Raw genomic sequence first — 19,577 nt, forward strand, 5'->3', positions numbered from 1 at the left:
CCAGAAGCGTGCCTGATCATGTTGCTGCCTTAGACCCTATACAGTTGAATATTATAGGACAATAATTATTATAAGTACAATATTATCAGTTTTTTTACAGTAGCTTATTGACCCTTTCAAAAACTTTTTGTTTTAATGGCTGTTTTTTTAAAATCCATTTAGATTACTCAAAACTATTACTATTAACGATACTCTTCAACTATTTTAGTGAGGGTTAGAAGTTCTCATTTTCCTAAGCACTAAAAACTATCTGTTTAGAATTACTCTTCAAAAAAACTAATTCATGTCTTGCAGTAGTTACAGTATTACAGCAGTAATCTGTTTCACCTGCTCCTGCTTACTGTAAATATGTAAGGTAGCTGTAAAATAAATATAAATGGTACAACATTTGCTGACTCTTTTCTGTATCTCTATGTAATAGCAGATTTGTATGGAGCCCTAACACCAGCACTGTATTGTACTGTGGTTTTAGGATTGAGTTTTTAGGATAAGTAACAGGTTTGCCCACTAGTTCAACCAATATCCTCCTTCCATACATATAGCTACTGATTCATAAAATCTAGACTTTAAAATTTTTGTATCCGTATTTTCTCTTTGATATTTCTCTCCTCAGGAAAAGACGAAGGAACTTGCCAGGATACAGCCAGAAACGTGAGAACAATTTTTCAATACACAGCTTTGTTTCTAATGAATTAGACCATACACTACTTCCACAATACCATGTCTGTGAAATGTTCAACACCCACACCAGATTAATTTAAATTGCTAAATGCTCTGCTGTATTAAATGCCCTTTATTTGATTATCAGTGGTCTTGACAAACGAATGAGAAAGACACATTTTTGCTACATTAGAAAAGGTGTTTTTTAAATGTAACACTGTTCATTTGCTAGCATGGAAAACATCTTCATGATGATTTGAATAAGGCCGAATATTTTGCCTGGGCCCTTTGTAATCTTGATTACACTCCCGCCCTTGATAACAGAGCTGAAAGCTTATTCGCTGGTCGGCTCAGAAGATACCAGTTAAACTGACAGGACAAGGTTTCTAGGCAGGAAATAAAGGCCTTTACCTGTCTTGCTTGGGTTTTGTGGTGGAACTGTTCTCCGTACATTTTCCAAGAATTCTTAAAATACTGAAAGGACCTGACAACAGGACTAAACATTGGTGGCTACTTAAATTTGCAGTGTCCAAAAATTACTTTTAACCCAAATACAATTCTTTGGTGCATATTTACTGCTATAGTTTCTCATTCTGTGCCCTCAAAAGAACCCAGACTTTTCTCCATCAACCCAATTCAATTTTCTTTTGGGTTGTGGCGGGGGGGTGGGGGTTAGGGTTAGAGTTTAGGGTTTATATTTTCATTCGATTAACAAATCTTCTATAAAGATTCAAAATTAAAATAAATCCAGTTAGTTTATTGTATACATTTCCCATTTAAGATAGGCTACATTGTACACTGTTTGAATATTATATTCAACTATATAATGTAAAACATATGTAGTAAAGCTGTGTAAGTTGCAAGCTGATTTTCACTTGTCAAAGCCACTTTAACCTTTCATGGAGTGTATATTGGTTTGTATTGCACAACTTTTTTCACATTTTGTTGTGTCAGTGCCTCAGTTTCATGCATTTAGATGAGGATTTGTTTTTCTACTTATCTACACACCATACTCCACACTGTTAAAGGAAAAAAAGGTTTTATTGAGAAAAAAATTATATATTAAAAATACAAAACTGAAAGATCATAATTGGATAAGTCTCCACCCCCCTGAGTTAATACTTGGTGGAAGCACCTTTGGCAGCAATTACAGCTGTGAGTCTGTTGGGATAGGTCTCTACCAACTTTGCACACCTAGATTTGGCAATGTTTGACCATTTTTCTTTACAAAACTGTTCAAGCAATCTTCAAGTCATGCCACAAATTTTCGATTGGATTTAGGTCGGGGTTCTGACTGCGCCACTCAAGGACATTTACCTTTTTGTTCCTTTGTCACTACAATGTAACTTACCAGTGAGAAACATCCCCATATTATGATGCTGCCACCACTATGCTTCACAGTAGGGATGGTGTTCTTTGGGTGATGCGCTGTGTTGGGTTTGCGCCAAACGTAATGCTTTGCATTTAGGTCAAAAAGTTCCATTTTAGTTTCGTCAGACCACAAAACTTTTTGCCACATGGGTACAGAATCTCCTGAGTGTTTTTTTGCATACTTCAAATGGGATTCAAGGTGGGCTTTCTTGAGTAATTGCTTCTTTCTTGCCACCCTACCATACAGGCCAGGTTTGTGGTGCTTGGGATATTGTTGTCACATGCACACTTACCCAGTCTTGGCCATAAAAGCCTGTAGCTCTTGCAAAGTTGCCATTGGTCTCTTGGTAGCCTCTCTGATCAGACTCCTTCTTGCTTAGTCATCCAGTTTGGAGGGACGGCCTGATTTAGGCAGGGTCTTGGTGGTGCCATACACCTTCCACTTCTTAATAATCATTTTCACCATGCTCCAAGGGATATTTAAGGCCTTTGATATTTTTTTATACCCATGCCCTGATCTGTGCCTTTCAACAACTTTGTCCCGGAGTTCTTTTGAAAGCGCCTTGGTGCTCATGGTTGAGTCTTTGCTTTGAAATGCACTACCCAGCAGAGGGAACCTACAGGAACTGCTGAATTTATCCTGAAATCACGTGAATCACTATAATTTAACACAGGTGGAGGCCACTTAACTTGGTGTGTGATTTTGAAGACGATTGGTTACCTGAGCTAATTTAGGATTGCTATTACAAGGGGGGTGGACACTTATCAAACCAAGCTATTTCAGTTTGTTTTTAAATTATATTTTTTTCACTTTGGAAGTTGCGGGGTAGGATGTGTAGATAAATGGAAAACAATTTTAATGCATTTTAATTCCAGGCTATAAGGCAACAAAAGGTGAAAATTTTGAAAGGGGAGGTAGACTTTGTATAGGCACTGTATATGACATTTTATAAGGTTTGTTAATATATACAGTGTATTGTATATTGGATTTGATTGCAATACATGGCTACTTCTCCCCATTATGAAACTGTAGGACATTGTTATATTTGAATTTTGTTTGTGGAGACTTGACTTGAAGAAGAACTTGAATGCCTTCTACTCTGAAGGGAGTTGCTACATGTTTTGTTGCGTTTTCCTAAGGGCAGTGTAAAGCAGGACCCTGACGAGCTGAGCCTGCTGAGTATCAAGGAGCTAATCCCTGGGCTTCAGCCTCTGGCTTTCTGGATGTCAAACTCTATTGAACTCCTGCACTTCATTCAGCAGGAAGTGCCCAAGCTGTTGCTGTGGGATGAGGAGGGTGGAGAGATAACAGGTAAGTTATTCAAAACAGGTGTCATAGATAACACAGCAGGGAATGCACCTGTCTGTTATGTACGAAAATAAAGCTGGATATTTTCCATAACAGATACTAGATTAAAGCAAGAGATGATTGTAGAGACATAATTTTAAATATGATATAGACTGCTGAGGATCTCTTGGCCAATAAAATCTAGTTTTTAATTTCAGAAACTCGCTGAAAAATTATTTAAAATGTTTCCTACAACTAGTTGCACAGTGACCTGAGCGTTCCATTGCTAAAAGAGTTATAACTAAGTCAGACGATGGACAATGTTTTGAGAAAGTGCAGGGCTACATTGAATTGAGTGAAATTCAACAGTAGTATTTAGTGTGTGTGTGTGTGTGTGTGTGTGCGTTTCCTTTTCAGACTCCCAGGTGACTGCCACCAGGTCGGCAAGTGAAGAAGCAATGACAGTCCTTGAGGAGGTCATCATGTTTACATTCCAGCAATCTGTTTATTACCTCACCAAAGTAAGGCCTTCTTCTGAATCATTTTACCTAAGAAATGTTAGCGTATTGTACAGATTATTACACTCGGGTTAGCAAGAAGCAGTGGCGCTGGATCCAGATCCTTATTGAAGTATATGTTCTAAAGGTCCAGGAACCATGATTTTAATTCTAATTTATTTTAATCTAATTCTTTTTTATTTATTTTTTTATCATTTTTTTATAATAACCTTTTAATGAGATTTAATGGAACAATATATTGAACCATCGTCTGCTCATTATTTAAATTTGAAATATATAAATAAATAAATGAGGATAACTCAGAAAGTTATGAAAGCCACAGTCTTAAACAAAAAGAATAATTGAAAATACATATAGAAGTGATTTTTTTCTTTGCCTAGTATTGGATTTAAGAGCAGTTCACTTCGACAGAATATTTTGATATAACGTAGTTAATACAGTGATGTCTGTCTCTGTTTCTATACAGTCAATTCTTTATGAGCTCCCTAAGCCCAGTGATTTGAATAGGGCTTGTTATCCTGCTAAAGTAGCTTTCCCGTTTTTGGCCCCTCGGTAACCCGAGTGATGAGGCTGGGACCCTCTGGGTAAACAACGCAGACTGGAAATGGGTGGAGCAAGGTGGTTCCTGACTGGGTGTTTCTCATGGAGAGGAAGCCACTATTCTGTGGCTGCTTGCCCAAACTCATCCCTGGAGATCCAGTGCACAGAAAACGATAGCAAAGATAATTATTTTATTATTATTATTATTATTATTATTATTATTACTGTTATTATTATTTATTTCTTAGCAGACAGCCTTATCCAGGGTGACTTATAGTGGTTACAAAATATCACATTACAGATAAGAGCAGTTATGAAATACATAAAGGTGTGGTAAATAAGAACAAATTCAAGTAAGAGAATAAATGGTGTCCATTTTAATGATCTCAACAGTGGTTGTGTTTTTACCCTTGAGTAATTCTGTGATATTTACCACCAGACGTGATTTACTGAGTCAGTTTTCTTACCTTTGATTAGTGTTAACTGATACCCTTTTCTCGTGTATAAAATGCTTTGTTGTTACTTTTTTTACTCGCTTCCTGTGCTGTAGGTCACTTGACCCAGTTGAAGCTATAGACTATTGAAATGAAAGCAAAATACAGGCAAAGAACAAATACATTGAATTGCAAAATACAAGCAAAGAACCAACATATTGTACTTTTTTTTAATTCCCAAAAAAGAAATGACAGGACATTTAAATGTTCAACATCTTGGTGCATGTATCTTTTGCTTTTAAATGTATATATAACACCAGACAAAGCCCTATCTTTAAAATGCCTGTGATATTTAGTTTGATATCATTTTAATTAATTCAACACACTCTTGCATGTGTTTTAAGTAATAATGAATGTTTGGGTGTACCAGCTGTTGCTGTAGTTTCCTGAGTCCTAGGGAGTTACCTGTTTGTAAATGTACATAAAACATGTTTAAAAATGTGGATACACCCTCATAGTTAAACAATTAAACAAGGGTGAATTAGAAATGCAATCACTGTATCACAGATATAAAAATCTTTTTTGGGTGCATCTGTGTGCGTCAAAGCCAGTAGGTCCGGTTTTCAATTTCCTTACACTGAAAAAAAAGTATCCCTTAAAAAAGTCATTTCACACATTTTGTTTTTTTGATTCCCTGCTACAGTAAGTACAGATAATGTATGCAGTGCAGTTAACACAGAGTGAGCCTTCTGAAAGGGAAGGGAAGGTGCAGTGATCTGTGGTTGAACGGGGAGAGATGGGTGAACACTTATTCGGTGTGAACTAGGGCCCTTGCTGATTCCAAACCTGCTTCATAACCAATGTACATAAGGACAATCTCGTGGTGTTTTGTAGAGCTCATTACCTATAACCTTGTTGAGTGATATCTGTAACAGCAGTGCATCACACAATACCATCACAATTTACATCTAAGATTACATTTGATACACTGATGGTGTTCAATGTCACCACGTTCGCTTTGTTGTTTAGATTCACGTCTCTGTTTAAAACACCCCTGTGGCCTCAGTAGAGCACTCAGAATCATTTCTAAATGTTTCTTACATCCAGTAGGCTGCGGTTGCAAGCTGGGGTACCTGATGTGCTGCACTTTAGACATGGTTCTGAGAGCTCTATTGAGGGCACAGGTGTACTTAAAACGTCACCAGAATTTAAAGACTGAAACAGAAAATGACACAAAATGAATCTAAGCAACCCAAACGCATATTTTTCTCTCGCATTAAAGGTGACGACAATCTCAAGAGCATGATGAAAAACAAAAGCTCAAGAAAACACATGTTTGTTTCTTTGGGTCTGATCCCAGCAGCTTAATAGTGATGACAGGCCAAAGAAGCTTAAGGTTATGAGATAGAGGCTACAATCCCAAGCTTACCTATTTATTTATGTATTTAAATTAGTAGTGCTATGACAATTAGCCTTATACATTTCCCTTTAAAAAAGAATAAAACATTTCAATAGCTTCAGGAACCCGGGTTGTACAAAAAAAAATATTATCTGTAGGCTCCAGCTCGGGGGGGGGGGTCGTTGAGCTGTATAGTGTGTGATCGGGCCTGGTGGTTTAGTTGAGATACTTAGATCTACAAACAACAATCAGGAGCTTAGCACTCTAACAAAGCACCCCAGGAAGGCACTCCCAGCAGGGTGTTATTGCAGCTTCCTTTGAATGAGCTTCCAGGGAACGTAGAGGAATAAAAAGCACAGCATTACAACTAATCACAGTCCAGACAACAGGGGCATTGGAGCAATATGTTTCTGAGCTCACATCAGACCACAGCCAGGGAAAGGATAGAGTTGGGGACTTTTGATTCTAATTAATATTCTGGTAATGCACAACTGTAGATTAACTGATTCTGATCAATTAGTATTACATTTTTTTAACAGTGTGTCTTATTTACAGCTATGGCCAAAGGTTTTGCATCACCTAAAATTTTAGGATTGAGATATCACTTAAAAAAAAAATCTATATGGACACATTTTAGATAGTTTTATTTAACATCATGTAATTAAAACAACTACAAAATGATATTTCAAAAGTCTACCGGAAGCCACAATAGCAGTGCAGTATTTCATGTTAAATTTCGAAAAAATGTTGCATCTTTCAATTTTTAGTGGAAGACGTTTGATGACGCTATTCAGTTAAGCTTAGAGAACAATTTGGATAAAGTTAGTTTGTAAAAAAAATGCTTCTACTGTAAATTAATAGTATTTTTAAAGCCTTTTTTGTAGTAAGTTGTTATTTTAGCTAGTGATATTTAGGTGCACAGATGATTATTATAGAAAGGAGAGTTGGGGTCCTGAGCTGCCCATTATAAGCCCTTCGCCGATATATACTCACAAAACAGAAAAGGAAATGAAAAGCTGAACAGGAAAATAAACTTTGTTTAACACGCATCAAATGTTCAGCCAATCAGGAAGCAGCTGCAGTACGATCTAGGGGAAAATGTATATAGGTGCTGAAGCCTGCTTCCTTGACAGGAAAGGAGGGAGGGAAACAAGCTCTCGTTACCATGGTTCCACAGTGAGCTCCCTGTAGACCATGAGAGGGGTTGACTAATGATCACTGGTCAGGCACATGTCAAGCTTTAATGAGAAGATTTAAGAATCATAAACTGTGGAAAATGCTGACAAGTTTACATTTTTATAGACATGTAAACTGCGTCTTGTAAACTCAAGCAAAAGCATGTTTTAAATTACAAAAAAAATTAAATGATTTAAACAGTACTTCACATTTAACAGCAAGCAGTAATCAAGTGAGGTAAATTGGACAAGTTATAGTTCATTCAGATAATTAACTTTCTGAAAAGAGGCAATGATTTAGAGCACACAACAATAGCTGCTTTGAGTTTCAATGTTTTCAAACTGCAGGATTGTGCCAATCATGTGGTGTTGGTGGCTTGCTCCATAATAAAGGCTCTAGTTCCTTAAAAGTCGTGAATGCATAGATACGCTGATACTGTACTTGCACAGAAACATACAAATAAAAGTACAAGTACCTTTGCGTGAAAAAAGACTGGCGTATTTATAATCTAGTGAATGATGTTGAATGAGTATTTAACTGCAACGCAAAACAAAAGCAAATCAGCTGCTCTGTATTAGTTTATGGGTTTATGGATTTTCTAAATGGTAATTAGTAGTAAACTTAATAGAAATGTGTACACGTTTTAAATGGGCTGCCTTAGCTGTGCCCTGGATTTATGTGTGTCCTATTTGCATTTAAAGAAACATTGACTGATTTCTGTGTTTCAAAAAGCCAGCTCCATCCCAAGCTGGATTTCTGACACACTAAGTCAGGAAGCAGTCATTACTGCATCCATCATTTCAGTCTTCCCTCAGGATGTTCAACTCACCATTACAACATTTCTCTTGTTGCATGTCTTTATGATCTTTTCATGTAGTAGTTTGATATACAGTGTTTTCTGACCTGTCACAGAGGTCGGCAACATACCCCAATTAACAGCACTCTACCTACCAGCACGACCCAAACTGACTCGCTTTAATTCTTCGGCTTGTCGCCCTTTTATAATGTACACAGATACACCCCTTACTCCTTTGCTACATATATTTTCAGAGCACCTCTAGTATAGGATGTATGAGGAAACCAGGCTTCTATAATTTCTACAGGTTCGTACCCTTCAGCTGCTAAGTTATGAATCAAAACAGTGGCCTAAATCTGGGCCGACCCTGGGCTGCCTTTTCTATTTTGGTGTGTTCAAATATGAGAAAAGGCATGAACGAGGTCCAGGTCATTTTTGTAATTTCTTTACATATAATCTTTACATTCTGTACGACTGTTTTTGTGTGAAATATTGTGGTCAGATAGTTGCTGCTCAACTCAGTCCCATACCAGAGAGGATTTGTTACACATACCATATATCTTGTTACTGAGTTTTCATTCTTTTAGGAATGAGTCACAGCTATAAAAGGATTTGACATACGTGGTACCACACTAAACTGTTTCCTCCCTAGTTACTATAGAAATGTCTTTAGACACTGGTATGCCGAGAACAATATGTAGTTCAGTTGTTAATAAGAAGAGATATGACGTAGCTAAGTGCCACTGTTGTGACTGAATGTCACACTGCTCAGCCCTAAAGTGTCTCAGTGTGCCAGCTGCAGTTATACTGCTAGACAGGTACGCAGTGTTGACCTTTTCTTAGCATTGGGCTATGGCGTGGAGCAATTGAGATACTGAAATACATTAAGATTGATAAAAAACTAAAAAAAAAACACATCATCTGGTCGAGTGGACTGCTGTGCCTTCGTACAAAAAGTAAAAACTGAGTATCTGTGTAGGCAGGGTGTGCTTATGTGTGCGAAGAAATCCCCCTTGTATCTCAGAAACCAACTGAAGATTTGAAATACAGACTTCGTAGCTTGTCTTTCTAGTTTTGCGTCTTTCGCTGTTTCGCTGCCCGTATTTGCCACTGTGAGCGCGTTCAGGGCAAATTTCCCATTCCATAGTAAATATATGATGTGGAAAATTCACCCTTATTGGAAAATCAGGTCCAGTGTATTAAAGAAACATTTTATGTAAGGATGGGCAACCATATGAACATTGTATATCAATATCGTCCACGTATTTTGATATCGACGTCGATAATATCGAAGTCTTCCAAAACACAGAAAACTCTAATAACACAATTGCAATATCAGACATATATACATATTAGGGCTGGGTGGGTATACCGGTTTTTCAGTTTACCGCAGTTTAGGTACATTACGGTATTAATACCATTGCTTTTATGCTAGACCGCAATTATCGTAATTCCTTTATACACCAGTTAACGCATTTTTTCAACTGCAAACACAATTCTTCTGAATCAAGCGATGGCACTTGCAGCCTTATCAAAGAGTCTGAGGAAGATCTTTTTGTGAACTTATAGTGTATTTTCATAATGGTTTTAAAGGAAACTGTCAAAGACACAGAATACACGTTTCAATTGTTGCGTTCTGTTACCCCGAGCTTGCTGCGCCAGCTGCTCTTGTCTGCTGTCTTTCTGACGTAACACGCAGCTTTTAGAGAAACACCTTCTCTAAACCTTGCAGCAGAACTCACATTTTCAACGTGCTATATTTACATTTGTCTGGATTATTAACAGTCAGTTTAATGTAATTGATAAACATTAACTTTATTGTAAAATTATATATAACTTATCACAGATTTGGTGCATTATATTTGTTTAAATAATTGATTTATTTATTTAATATAGCGTTGACAAGGCTGTTCACGGCTTCATTGTATAATGATAAAATGTCGTTCGCCTCCGCTAACAAGGTGACAGCAGTAGTTTTAGTGGTTATTTGCATTACGATTAGCAGGTCACTCGTGATCTTTGCATCCTCGCTTTGGTTCAAAGCCGCAGCCAGCCTCCCGCAGTAACATTTCACAGCTGCGCCGGGCTATGCTGAATCTGCACAGATTTCTGTGGGTGCTGAGCGACGTCTGCAGCGCATCACCGCGATTCTGTGCAGCACTCTGGAAATCTGCTATAAGAACAGGACCAATGTCTCAATTAAAATTAGCACAGACCCGCGACTGCAGCAGGATACTGTACTTATTATCAACGTAGTTTTGTTTAAACAAGTTATAGCAGTATTCAAATTTTCTTAGGTAAGCGAAGAAATTGTTTTTACAAACTCCACATGCTTACTTGTGCAATGTCGTGATGTGTAGCTGTAAATGTAATAACACATTTTAGTATTAAAATACATTCTTTTTTGCTATACATGTTTTATTTATCGAAACAATAAACAACTAATCTCTGCTCTTAAATAATAAGCTGTGGTACATGTTTGTGTTTTAAGCAATAAGACCGATCATTTCCAATAATGTTTACCACCAGCTAAACAAAATATTTATTTATTTATTTAATTTTATACGTTAAAAGGTTTTAACAAACTATAGCACCACGTCATTTTGAGCAAATAATAGATATTAATACGGTTGTAGTATAACACTGAGAGTGTACAACTTTAGTTTTTTTTTTTTTTAAATTCTGATTGTCTATAAAAAAGTAACATACCAAGTTATTTGGCATAGTAAAATACTAACTACCAAATGTTTAAATCATTCCATGAAAGGAAGTGTGATTTGTTGGTTTGATTTTTGTGAAATACAGTAATTTAATTGATTTACATTAGTCTTTCTAAATTTAAGTCTTTATTTTATAACTTACATGATGTACTGTATACCGTGATATTAAGGTTACCACTTTTTCATTTATCGTAACCTGTAAATTTTATACAATCTCATCCTTAATACATATTTAGGTGTCATGCTGGATCTTGCATTATTTTGAGATGTGTTTTGAGGTTTTAAAAGTAAATCTCATTTATAATACCGAAAGTTCACATTTTAAAAACACATTAATAATAGCGTAAGTAATGAACCACTGACGCATGCGCATATCTCAAAATAATGCAAAACAGATGGGAACTGGTGCTTAATGAATCATGCAAATAGCGTTTAGCACCTAAACACCAATTAATGGAATACAGTGGTTAAATAATACTCTAGTGTGTGGTGTTTGCCTATAAGACTGACCGTGATTGGTATGTATACGGTTTGTTGTATATTAATATAAAATAAATTTGATTTTACTGCTATTTTTAAGCAGTATTTTCAGGCATTTATTGAGTTGATTTGTTGAGTTTAGTATATGGCACAATGCCTGCATCATGCATTAAACTTGCAGTAAACTCTGTTAATGGTTGTTTTAGGCAAAATATGTACACAAAATGTTGCACATCCACCATCAGGCACGGGAGTAAACTTTCAGTTCAAGCACAGTTGGCCCATTTGGAGTATGCTGCGGGTCAGAGAGCCCCAGGCTTTGCTAATCCCATAACTAGGCCTGAGTTCACAACCTCTGCTTCCAGACTGCTGAAACACCCTGTATAGTTTTCAACATATTGATAGTGTTCAAACTGGCCTGAATATGCCAACAAGAGATGATTCTTTATCTTAACTGGATCTCTTAGTTCTCCTTCTCTGAAAAAGGCCACATAAAGGTGTGTGATTGGTTTATCTTAAGACTTCATCACAGGAGTGCCATTAAGTCAGGAAACTTTCAGTCAAGCTTATTTTTCACAGGATCTGTCACGAAACGGGTCACATCCCCTCTACCCACCGTGCTTTAATGAGACCACCCTCTATTTGCCTGGCTGCCAAGTTCATCCACAGACTATTATTTGCACTCAGTGTAGCCTGAAAGGGAATCAGTGCTTTCAGACTGATGCTCATCTGCAAGTTGATCAGGATGAAGGCACTGGCTGCTGGTGCTTTCACTGCAGTGGGCGTATATAAGCCTGTTGAAAATATCATCTTTATTGGTGTTTCAGATATTATCAATATGCAGTAACAATGACGTCCTTTTTTCCTAAGATAAGAAACAAAACGTATATATTAACCTTGACTGCTCCAAATTATTGAAAAATTATTCCTAATTTAACTGCAGGAGTGCAAAACAGATTTCAAAAGCCTTAACTATGTGGAATTATGAACATTTTTGCATTTATTTTCACATACAATGTTGAATTTCGAATGGTTGACAGTGTGTCAATGATAGTCTTTAATTAACTATTTTTGGAAGAATTAAAACACCTGTTAATTTTACAAAACCAGAACCATACAACTAAGTAATATAATCCAAGTTCTCTTAAGCAGTCAGAAGATGTTTGGTTCTTATTTTGTAACATTTACATTTTTTAAGAGAATAGGAGTTAATTAAATACTGGAGTAAACACTTTGAAAATACGGACCTATAAATCTTCAAAAAAATTGATAATCATGTAAGATCCTGATAAAAGAGGACATTATTGCTTAAATGTGAAACAGTAATATTTTATTTTTGCTGAACATTTGAACAGTTCTGCAGCCTTTAAGTGCTTGCACAGTATGAGGTACTTTTAAATGTGTGTTTAAGGTTATGGTTTAGCATTGGTAATGACAGACATTTGAGTTTAGGTTGAGTTGTAGAGCATTGGACTGTGAATCTAAAGTTTTATACCTTTAACATTAACTGTATTGGGAATAGCTGGAATATATCATTGCAAATATGAATCTGAGCCTATTGGGTTATCTGTGCATTAAAAATTTGTGCCTTTTTTTGTCAAGTCGCTTCGAGGAAAGAAAGTGTCACAGTTATGTGAAAGGATCTGAACAGCTCCAACATTACAAGATTTCAACTTTGGCTTGACCCTTTTCACCATCACCTTTAAAGTTGAATAATCCTTTAAATCAGGAATTAGGTTTAATTCTTGGTGAGCTTTTGAAGTCTAAAAGCATGACTCTGTTCTATTAGGCCAGTTACTTGATGCACTAAAAGCCAGTTGTTCAATTAATCTTGTAAATACAACATTTCAGTTTTCATACTGCAAGAATTACACCACATTTATGTCATGTAAAATATTTAATTAATGTTTGTGAGTGTATATTTGACAAAATACTTTCTTAATAGGAGCAAGAGTCCTACAAAATACCATACAAAAACTGAATGGACTTGCACAGTAACAGATAAAGAGTCTGATCCATTATTTCATAGCTAAAACATTGATAGACAGATAGTCATTGAACAGGACAAAAATGTCCTGCATCAGTGCTCAGTGCAAAACGAACAGCACAAAACAGTTTCAGTCTGTTTTGAAGTATATTATTTATTATATGTTGTGCTGAACGAAACAAGAGGAATTAAGTAAAAACATTTTATTTTGTAAATAAATGTGGAACAAGCTGGAATTCACAAAAAGTGTCTCCAGATATGTGTCGCCAACGTCATCATTTTCTAGTGTGCTCTGGGTAATGAAGTGCACTTAACCCTTTCAAACTACATTTTTGCTCAGTTGTTCCAATTCTGGCTTAATTAGCAGTAAAGTAGCAATTGACAAATGTGGTTCTTTATCGAATGCATCTGTCGAAAAGTGGAAGATCAAAGTATGCTGTGATTGAAATGTTTTTGGGGGACATTAATCAACTTGGGATTTTTGTCGAGCAAATTCCATACATAGTATCCGCAGTGCTCAAAGTAACCAGGAAAAAACGGAAGGTAATTTCCTCTGTGTTGTAGTCAGGTATGTTCCCGTAAACCCAGTCTTGATATCTGTGGATTATGTTAACAGTTTGCTGTTGTGTGTTTGCAAAACTCTTTCACAAAGAATTTAATAGAACCATGTAAAAGTACCACCCTTACCGTGACACAGCAGAAACACAAACATTTGATTTGTATGGCAGTCAAGAGGCTAAAAATGTATTTTCTTATTAAGAAAAATAAAAAAAATTGTTATATATTAATACAAAATAAATAAAGGGACATTTTCCATCTTTTATTTGCCAAACCCATTGTTATTTCCCACCCTTGCGTCCACGTCACATTTTATTGGCAAGTTTGAAAGCGTCCTGACTATCTTTTAAACCCTGCAGCTTGGATTAGCCTTCTAAATAGTCTTATAACAAGAGCAAACATGGCCCATGAAGGTTAAATAACTTAAAACCTAAAACAACACAGATTAAAAGCTCTGTTTACTTTTAGTGAATTTTATGTAGTTTCATCTGGGGAAAGAGGAAGCAGCTGCTTGGGTTACTTTGAAAACAAAGCTGTTTGGGTATTTCAATGCTAGTAGCGAACTGTGTTTCGAGTACTGTAGAAGTTATACCGTCCATAACAAAAACTTAAAAGAAACACTACTTAAGTTTTGTGAATAGTGCTAAAAAGGACCTAAAATGTGTATAATGACAGACATTGAGGTCAATACCTCTGTTGTTTTTACTACAAAAAAAAAGCAATTGCTACAGTAATTTAATCTATCTTGTACCCTTTCTGAAAAGACCAAAAAAGAATATAAAATAAAATGTTGAGGCTGTTATAATAGGAAACCCTAGCAGAATCATTAGCTGATACCAGCAATTGCAACTCCTTAGTACAAATATTGCATACTGGTCTTAATACAGTAGCTACAGGTACTGATATGGTACTGCAATGCCATGCAATGACATTAAAAGTGTACTGCTGTGGCACCATATCCCCACTTGTAGCTGCCCCAGTGCTACAGAATTACACAACCATATCAATGCATTGTCAATGGAAGTGAAGGGTTAATGAAATGTGCAACTCCTTTTGAACTGGATAAGTGTAAGCACTTCACATGAACCTTGAGCTACTTCAAAGAACTGTTTTCACAGTGTCTGTTTGGGATGCTAAATGCCAATTCAGATAATGTAACCGGTTCTGAATGCCAGCGATATGTGGAAGATACGTAATTTTATGAGAAAGGTCTTGCCCACTGAAAGCTTGTCGCTCTTAGCTAACTATACTTGGTAGTAGTTTTTTTTAAGACAGTGGTACATGTATAATCAAAAGCTGTAGGAGTTTGCGTTTGCTTGATTTCTCCTGCCCTTGTGCTAGGCACAGAAACAGCTGGCTGGGTAAAATGAGCAGGCCACTGCAAACAAAGTGACATTTGTATGGATCTGCTCAGATAAAGACTTCTTTTTGCAACACAGCAGCATTTCTTTCAGAACGGGATTATTTGGGTTAAAGATTGAAATGGCAGGAATGTAAATTATTACAGCGCCTTCTCAATCAGCGTACACGTTGTGATTAAACTTGTCGTAGGTTATTTTTTTCTTCTTCTTGTGAAACAGGGCAAAAGTTTATTTTTAAAATGTGTGAACTAAGCAGTGCAGTGTAGGTAAACCTCTGGACTTTTATTGTAAGCAATTAAAATCATTGCTTTAAAAAAAAAAAAAATAAAACAGTTCCAAAAAACTTTTTTGAGGTTAGGCATATCTTGACACAGTTTTATTATGGAATACATTATATATATATATAATCAGTTTTAGTTACAAAAGATAGTGAGCTGATTGTACAGTTGGTGCTTGGTTGTCCTGTATCCAAAAATTCTTGGACAATATTTTTGGCTAACAGTTGTTATACCAATAACAAAAAAGAAAAGTAAAATGTTGGCTAAATAGTAGACACCACTTCAGTAATTTTCTGTCCATTAAGCATGTTTAAAACCTGAAATCCCTATGCTGCATTTTGACTCACTTCTAGCCAAGAATACTGGTTTTCCTTGCAATCTTTGCACTCCCATTAAAAATCTCAAATGGGATACTTCAGATCTGGTTCTGTTTTGACTGTGTTCCATTCTGGTGAATATTTGGTGAGTTCCACCTAAAGCTTCCCTAAAGCAATTATAGTTAGTAATCATTGAGGAATGGTCTCTTATCCCTTCAGCCTTACACCAAGCACCCTATATCCTATTGACAGTGCCATGACAGGTGGGCCACATTAGTAACTTTTAATGAGTTTTATGGTGCCAGGTGACACCCCATCTCCACCCTTGCAACATGTCAAACATGCAGATGGGAGGCGATGAGTGATTGGGCTGGAGGAAGCTGCAGATGCATTTGTAAAGAAACTTGTGATCACTTCTGTAATCTACAGTGTATTCATACGAAACAAAGAGCTTTTGTGTGAGGAAAATAATGTTATTCAGAGCTTTCAAAAAATGACATAACACTGAGGCCACACAATGTGCAAAGACCTAGCAAGCAAATAGGTTTCAAAGTCCAGATGTGTTATGTACAGTTGTGGCCAAAGGTTTTGCATCACCTAGTATTTTAGGATTGAGAAAAACAAAACAAAACAAAAAAAAAAACTATATGAACATATTTTTAGATCTTTCATTTAACATCACGTAATCAAAGAAACTACAAAATGATATCACAAAAGTCTACCAGAAGCCACAAGTACAGTATTTCATGTTAGATTCCAAAATGTTAAATATTTCAATTTTTGCCAGTTTTCTATCAATTATATGGAAAAACACAAAGCCGGTATGTAATTCAATATGTTAATGTGACATAATTCAGCAGGTTTCATTCGACTTTATGAGCAAAATTAGTTAATTCTATAGGGTGACGCAAAGCGCTTGGCCATGGCTGTAGTTTGTTTCTAAAATTGTTATTTATAAATTTAGCTTTTTTATATTAATCATTACCCATAAATTTTATTATACTAAAGCGACGTAATACATCAGATTTCAATTCAGTGATAATATTAAAAGGTTGTATTGTAATAGTGCTAATAGCACTGCTGTGGCATGTTACAGAGGAACCACCACTACCATACAACAGCCTCTTTAAAGTTATTTATTTATTTATTTACCTTTGTTTGTTGCAATCCCCCGGGAGGCTTTTTGAGAGCAGGGCTGTAGCGCCCCTGTGAAGCGTTTCATCAGTAAGCAGTGGTTTTAGAGCAGGTGTCATTCATTAGTGTCCTCTTCTCAGTAGCGCTTTAGTTGCCATGCCATTAGTGAGTGACAGAAGAATGACTGACCTCCATAGAAAACAATGGGAGACCAGTGTCGTGCTGTAGTATAATTACCGTTTTAAAAGTGGTTTGATGTTTAATGTAACCCTGTTACTGGTCTAAACCAGGCTTCAAAAAATCTTTAGTGAGCTTGTTCTTACTTTGCCTGTTTGCAGTTTAAATGAATGAATTGACATAAAACTGTTTATATAAACAAGCGGGGCATTTATATTGAATTAGGTGATCTTATGCCAGAGTAAGCCCATTAAATAAAAAAAAAGGATTTGGGGAAAATGAGTTTATTATTATTGAGTAAGTAGCTTCAAAACACTTTTTTTTTTTTTTTTTTTAATGTATTACTTGACGAGCCTGCGTTAAGGTTTGACAGGGAGTTCACAAACTGCTTTTCAGTTCTAGTTGTCTGCCACAGACATACATAATGTAGACTAGATCAGCCAAAGTGTCTTTGCATTAGCCAGTAGTATACAGATGTGCACTGACACAAAACAAAAGGAATCTTTATTTTATATAGCGCCTTTCATAGTGGACAACCATCACAAAGCACTTTACAACATACAGTAAAAAAAAAAAAAGCATAATAAATTAAATACAGTGAAAAACAATGCATAAAACATGAAATACAGTGAAAAACAATGCTTAATACATTAAATACAGTGAAAAATACAATGCTAGATTGAAATATATGACTGGCAAGTAGGACTAAAAAGCAGCTCCTGAACCCAGGTGACTTTGCATGGCAGTTTTGCAGTTTCCCCGTGCTTTTCCAATGGTTATATTATGCAATTTGTACATTATGTATATTATACCTCTCTTGGCTTTACAGCAATTACCTATGCTTTACCATGCTTCCACAATGTCTAGTTACACTTTGCTATTAATATGGGAAACTTTTGTAAGGGTGAAGCTGATTTTCCACAATTCAGGGCAATTGGGGGTTTAACCAGAGCCTGTGGAATGACTGAACTGGGCTTGTTTGTTATTGCAGACTCTGTACACAGCGCTCCCCGGGTTGCTGGACAGTAACCCCTTCTCTGAGAGTGGTCAGCTGCGAGTGCCGGACGGGGTCAACCACATCTTAGAGATCCTGAAGGAGACCCTGCAGCTTCTCAATCAGTATGAGGTCCACTCCGAGATCGCCTCCCAGCTCTTTGCATATCTCTTCTTCTTCACCAACGCCTCCCTCTTCAACGCACTCATGGAAAGAGGTGAGGGATCTACAGTGAGGCTTTAACTTGTGGTTAGCACTATAGGTAGGTTAAATGTACCTATATTGCAGCTAACAAAATAGTTCCATACATTTTCTTTTCCATGCACATTTATTATGTAGGTTTCAAATGTGCAGTTTTGAAAGAAACGTGTATTTTCATTTTAAAACATATAATATCTGGTACTTCTCTAGGTTAAAGAAATCTCTGTTTGCAAGCCATGCTTTTAAGGCTGCTACACACCAGACGCGGTGGCAAGCAAAACAGGGCAGCGATGCGGCAAAATTAATAGAACCTATACTTTTGATGTGTCCTTCACACATGACGCGAAATAAATAGGATTGAATCCTAGTTTTTGACGCGTGTCAATTAGGGCACAATCAGAGAACAGCTTCAATGTACGTGGTCCAGCAGGGTGAAGCAGTATCCAGAATGACAGAGGAAAAAATAATACTTGCCGTTGAAAAAATACCCAGAGCTTTATGACAAAGGTCACCACAATTATAAAGATTCAGATTTGAAAGACAATATATGGAAGTCTATTTCGAAGGAACTGGATAAGCCTGGTATGCATGGTTTATTGCCATATGAGTTGAAATGTCGTCAGAGAAGACACTAATAATTATTACATCATGTTGGCAATAGCAATTTTTAACAGTCGTATAGATCTGGCAGTTTTTAAACCTGTCTCATCGTCTCTCTGTTGTTTCTAATGTCTCGTCGTTAATTAAAAAATCGCATTGCGTCTGGTGTGTGGCGACCTTTAGACTTGGGTTATTTCACAATACTTTGTACTGTGATATTCTGTAACAATTGTAAGTCGTCCTGGTTAACTTATCCCCACCCCTTTACTGGCTTTTTTCCAGTCAATAACCAATCAGCTGCTTCACCTGTTGTCTAATAACCAGCATACAACATGCATTTGAAATTACCAAGGCAAAGCAAAGCAAGTTCTCTTTAACCTAGTGTAGTACCAGATATCTGTTTTAAAATTAAAATACTTATTTTCTATAACATGTGTTTCTGTGAAAACTACACATTTCAGCCCTACTGTACATAGCTAATGAAAGTGCAAAATGGTTAAGATATATGGAATTATTTTGTTAGCTGCAATTACTTTAAAGGTGTGAGAATCAAGGTTTTAAAATACATTTCCATATCTCTTCTTAGAA

General features: G+C 36.4%; 1 protein-coding gene across 2 annotated transcripts in view; it reads left to right on the plus strand.

The window, feature by feature from the left end:
- LOC121295494 (ras-associating and dilute domain-containing protein-like) overlaps positions 1–19,577 on the plus strand; it is a 71,765-nt gene that overhangs the window by 22,720 nt on the left and 29,468 nt on the right. For both annotated transcript variants that reach the window (XM_041220180.1, XM_041220181.1), the window contains 4 exons: positions 614–651; positions 3,177–3,343; positions 3,737–3,840; positions 18,186–18,405. In XM_041220180.1, coding sequence (XP_041076114.1) covers positions 614–651; positions 3,177–3,343; positions 3,737–3,840; positions 18,186–18,405 — 529 coding nt within the window. The remainder of the gene's footprint in view (positions 1–613; positions 652–3,176; positions 3,344–3,736; positions 3,841–18,185; positions 18,406–19,577) is intronic.

This window comes from Polyodon spathula, chromosome 20 (genome assembly GCF_017654505.1).
Source record: "Polyodon spathula isolate WHYD16114869_AA chromosome 20, ASM1765450v1, whole genome shotgun sequence".
NCBI lineage: Eukaryota > Metazoa > Chordata > Actinopteri > Acipenseriformes > Polyodontidae > Polyodon > Polyodon spathula.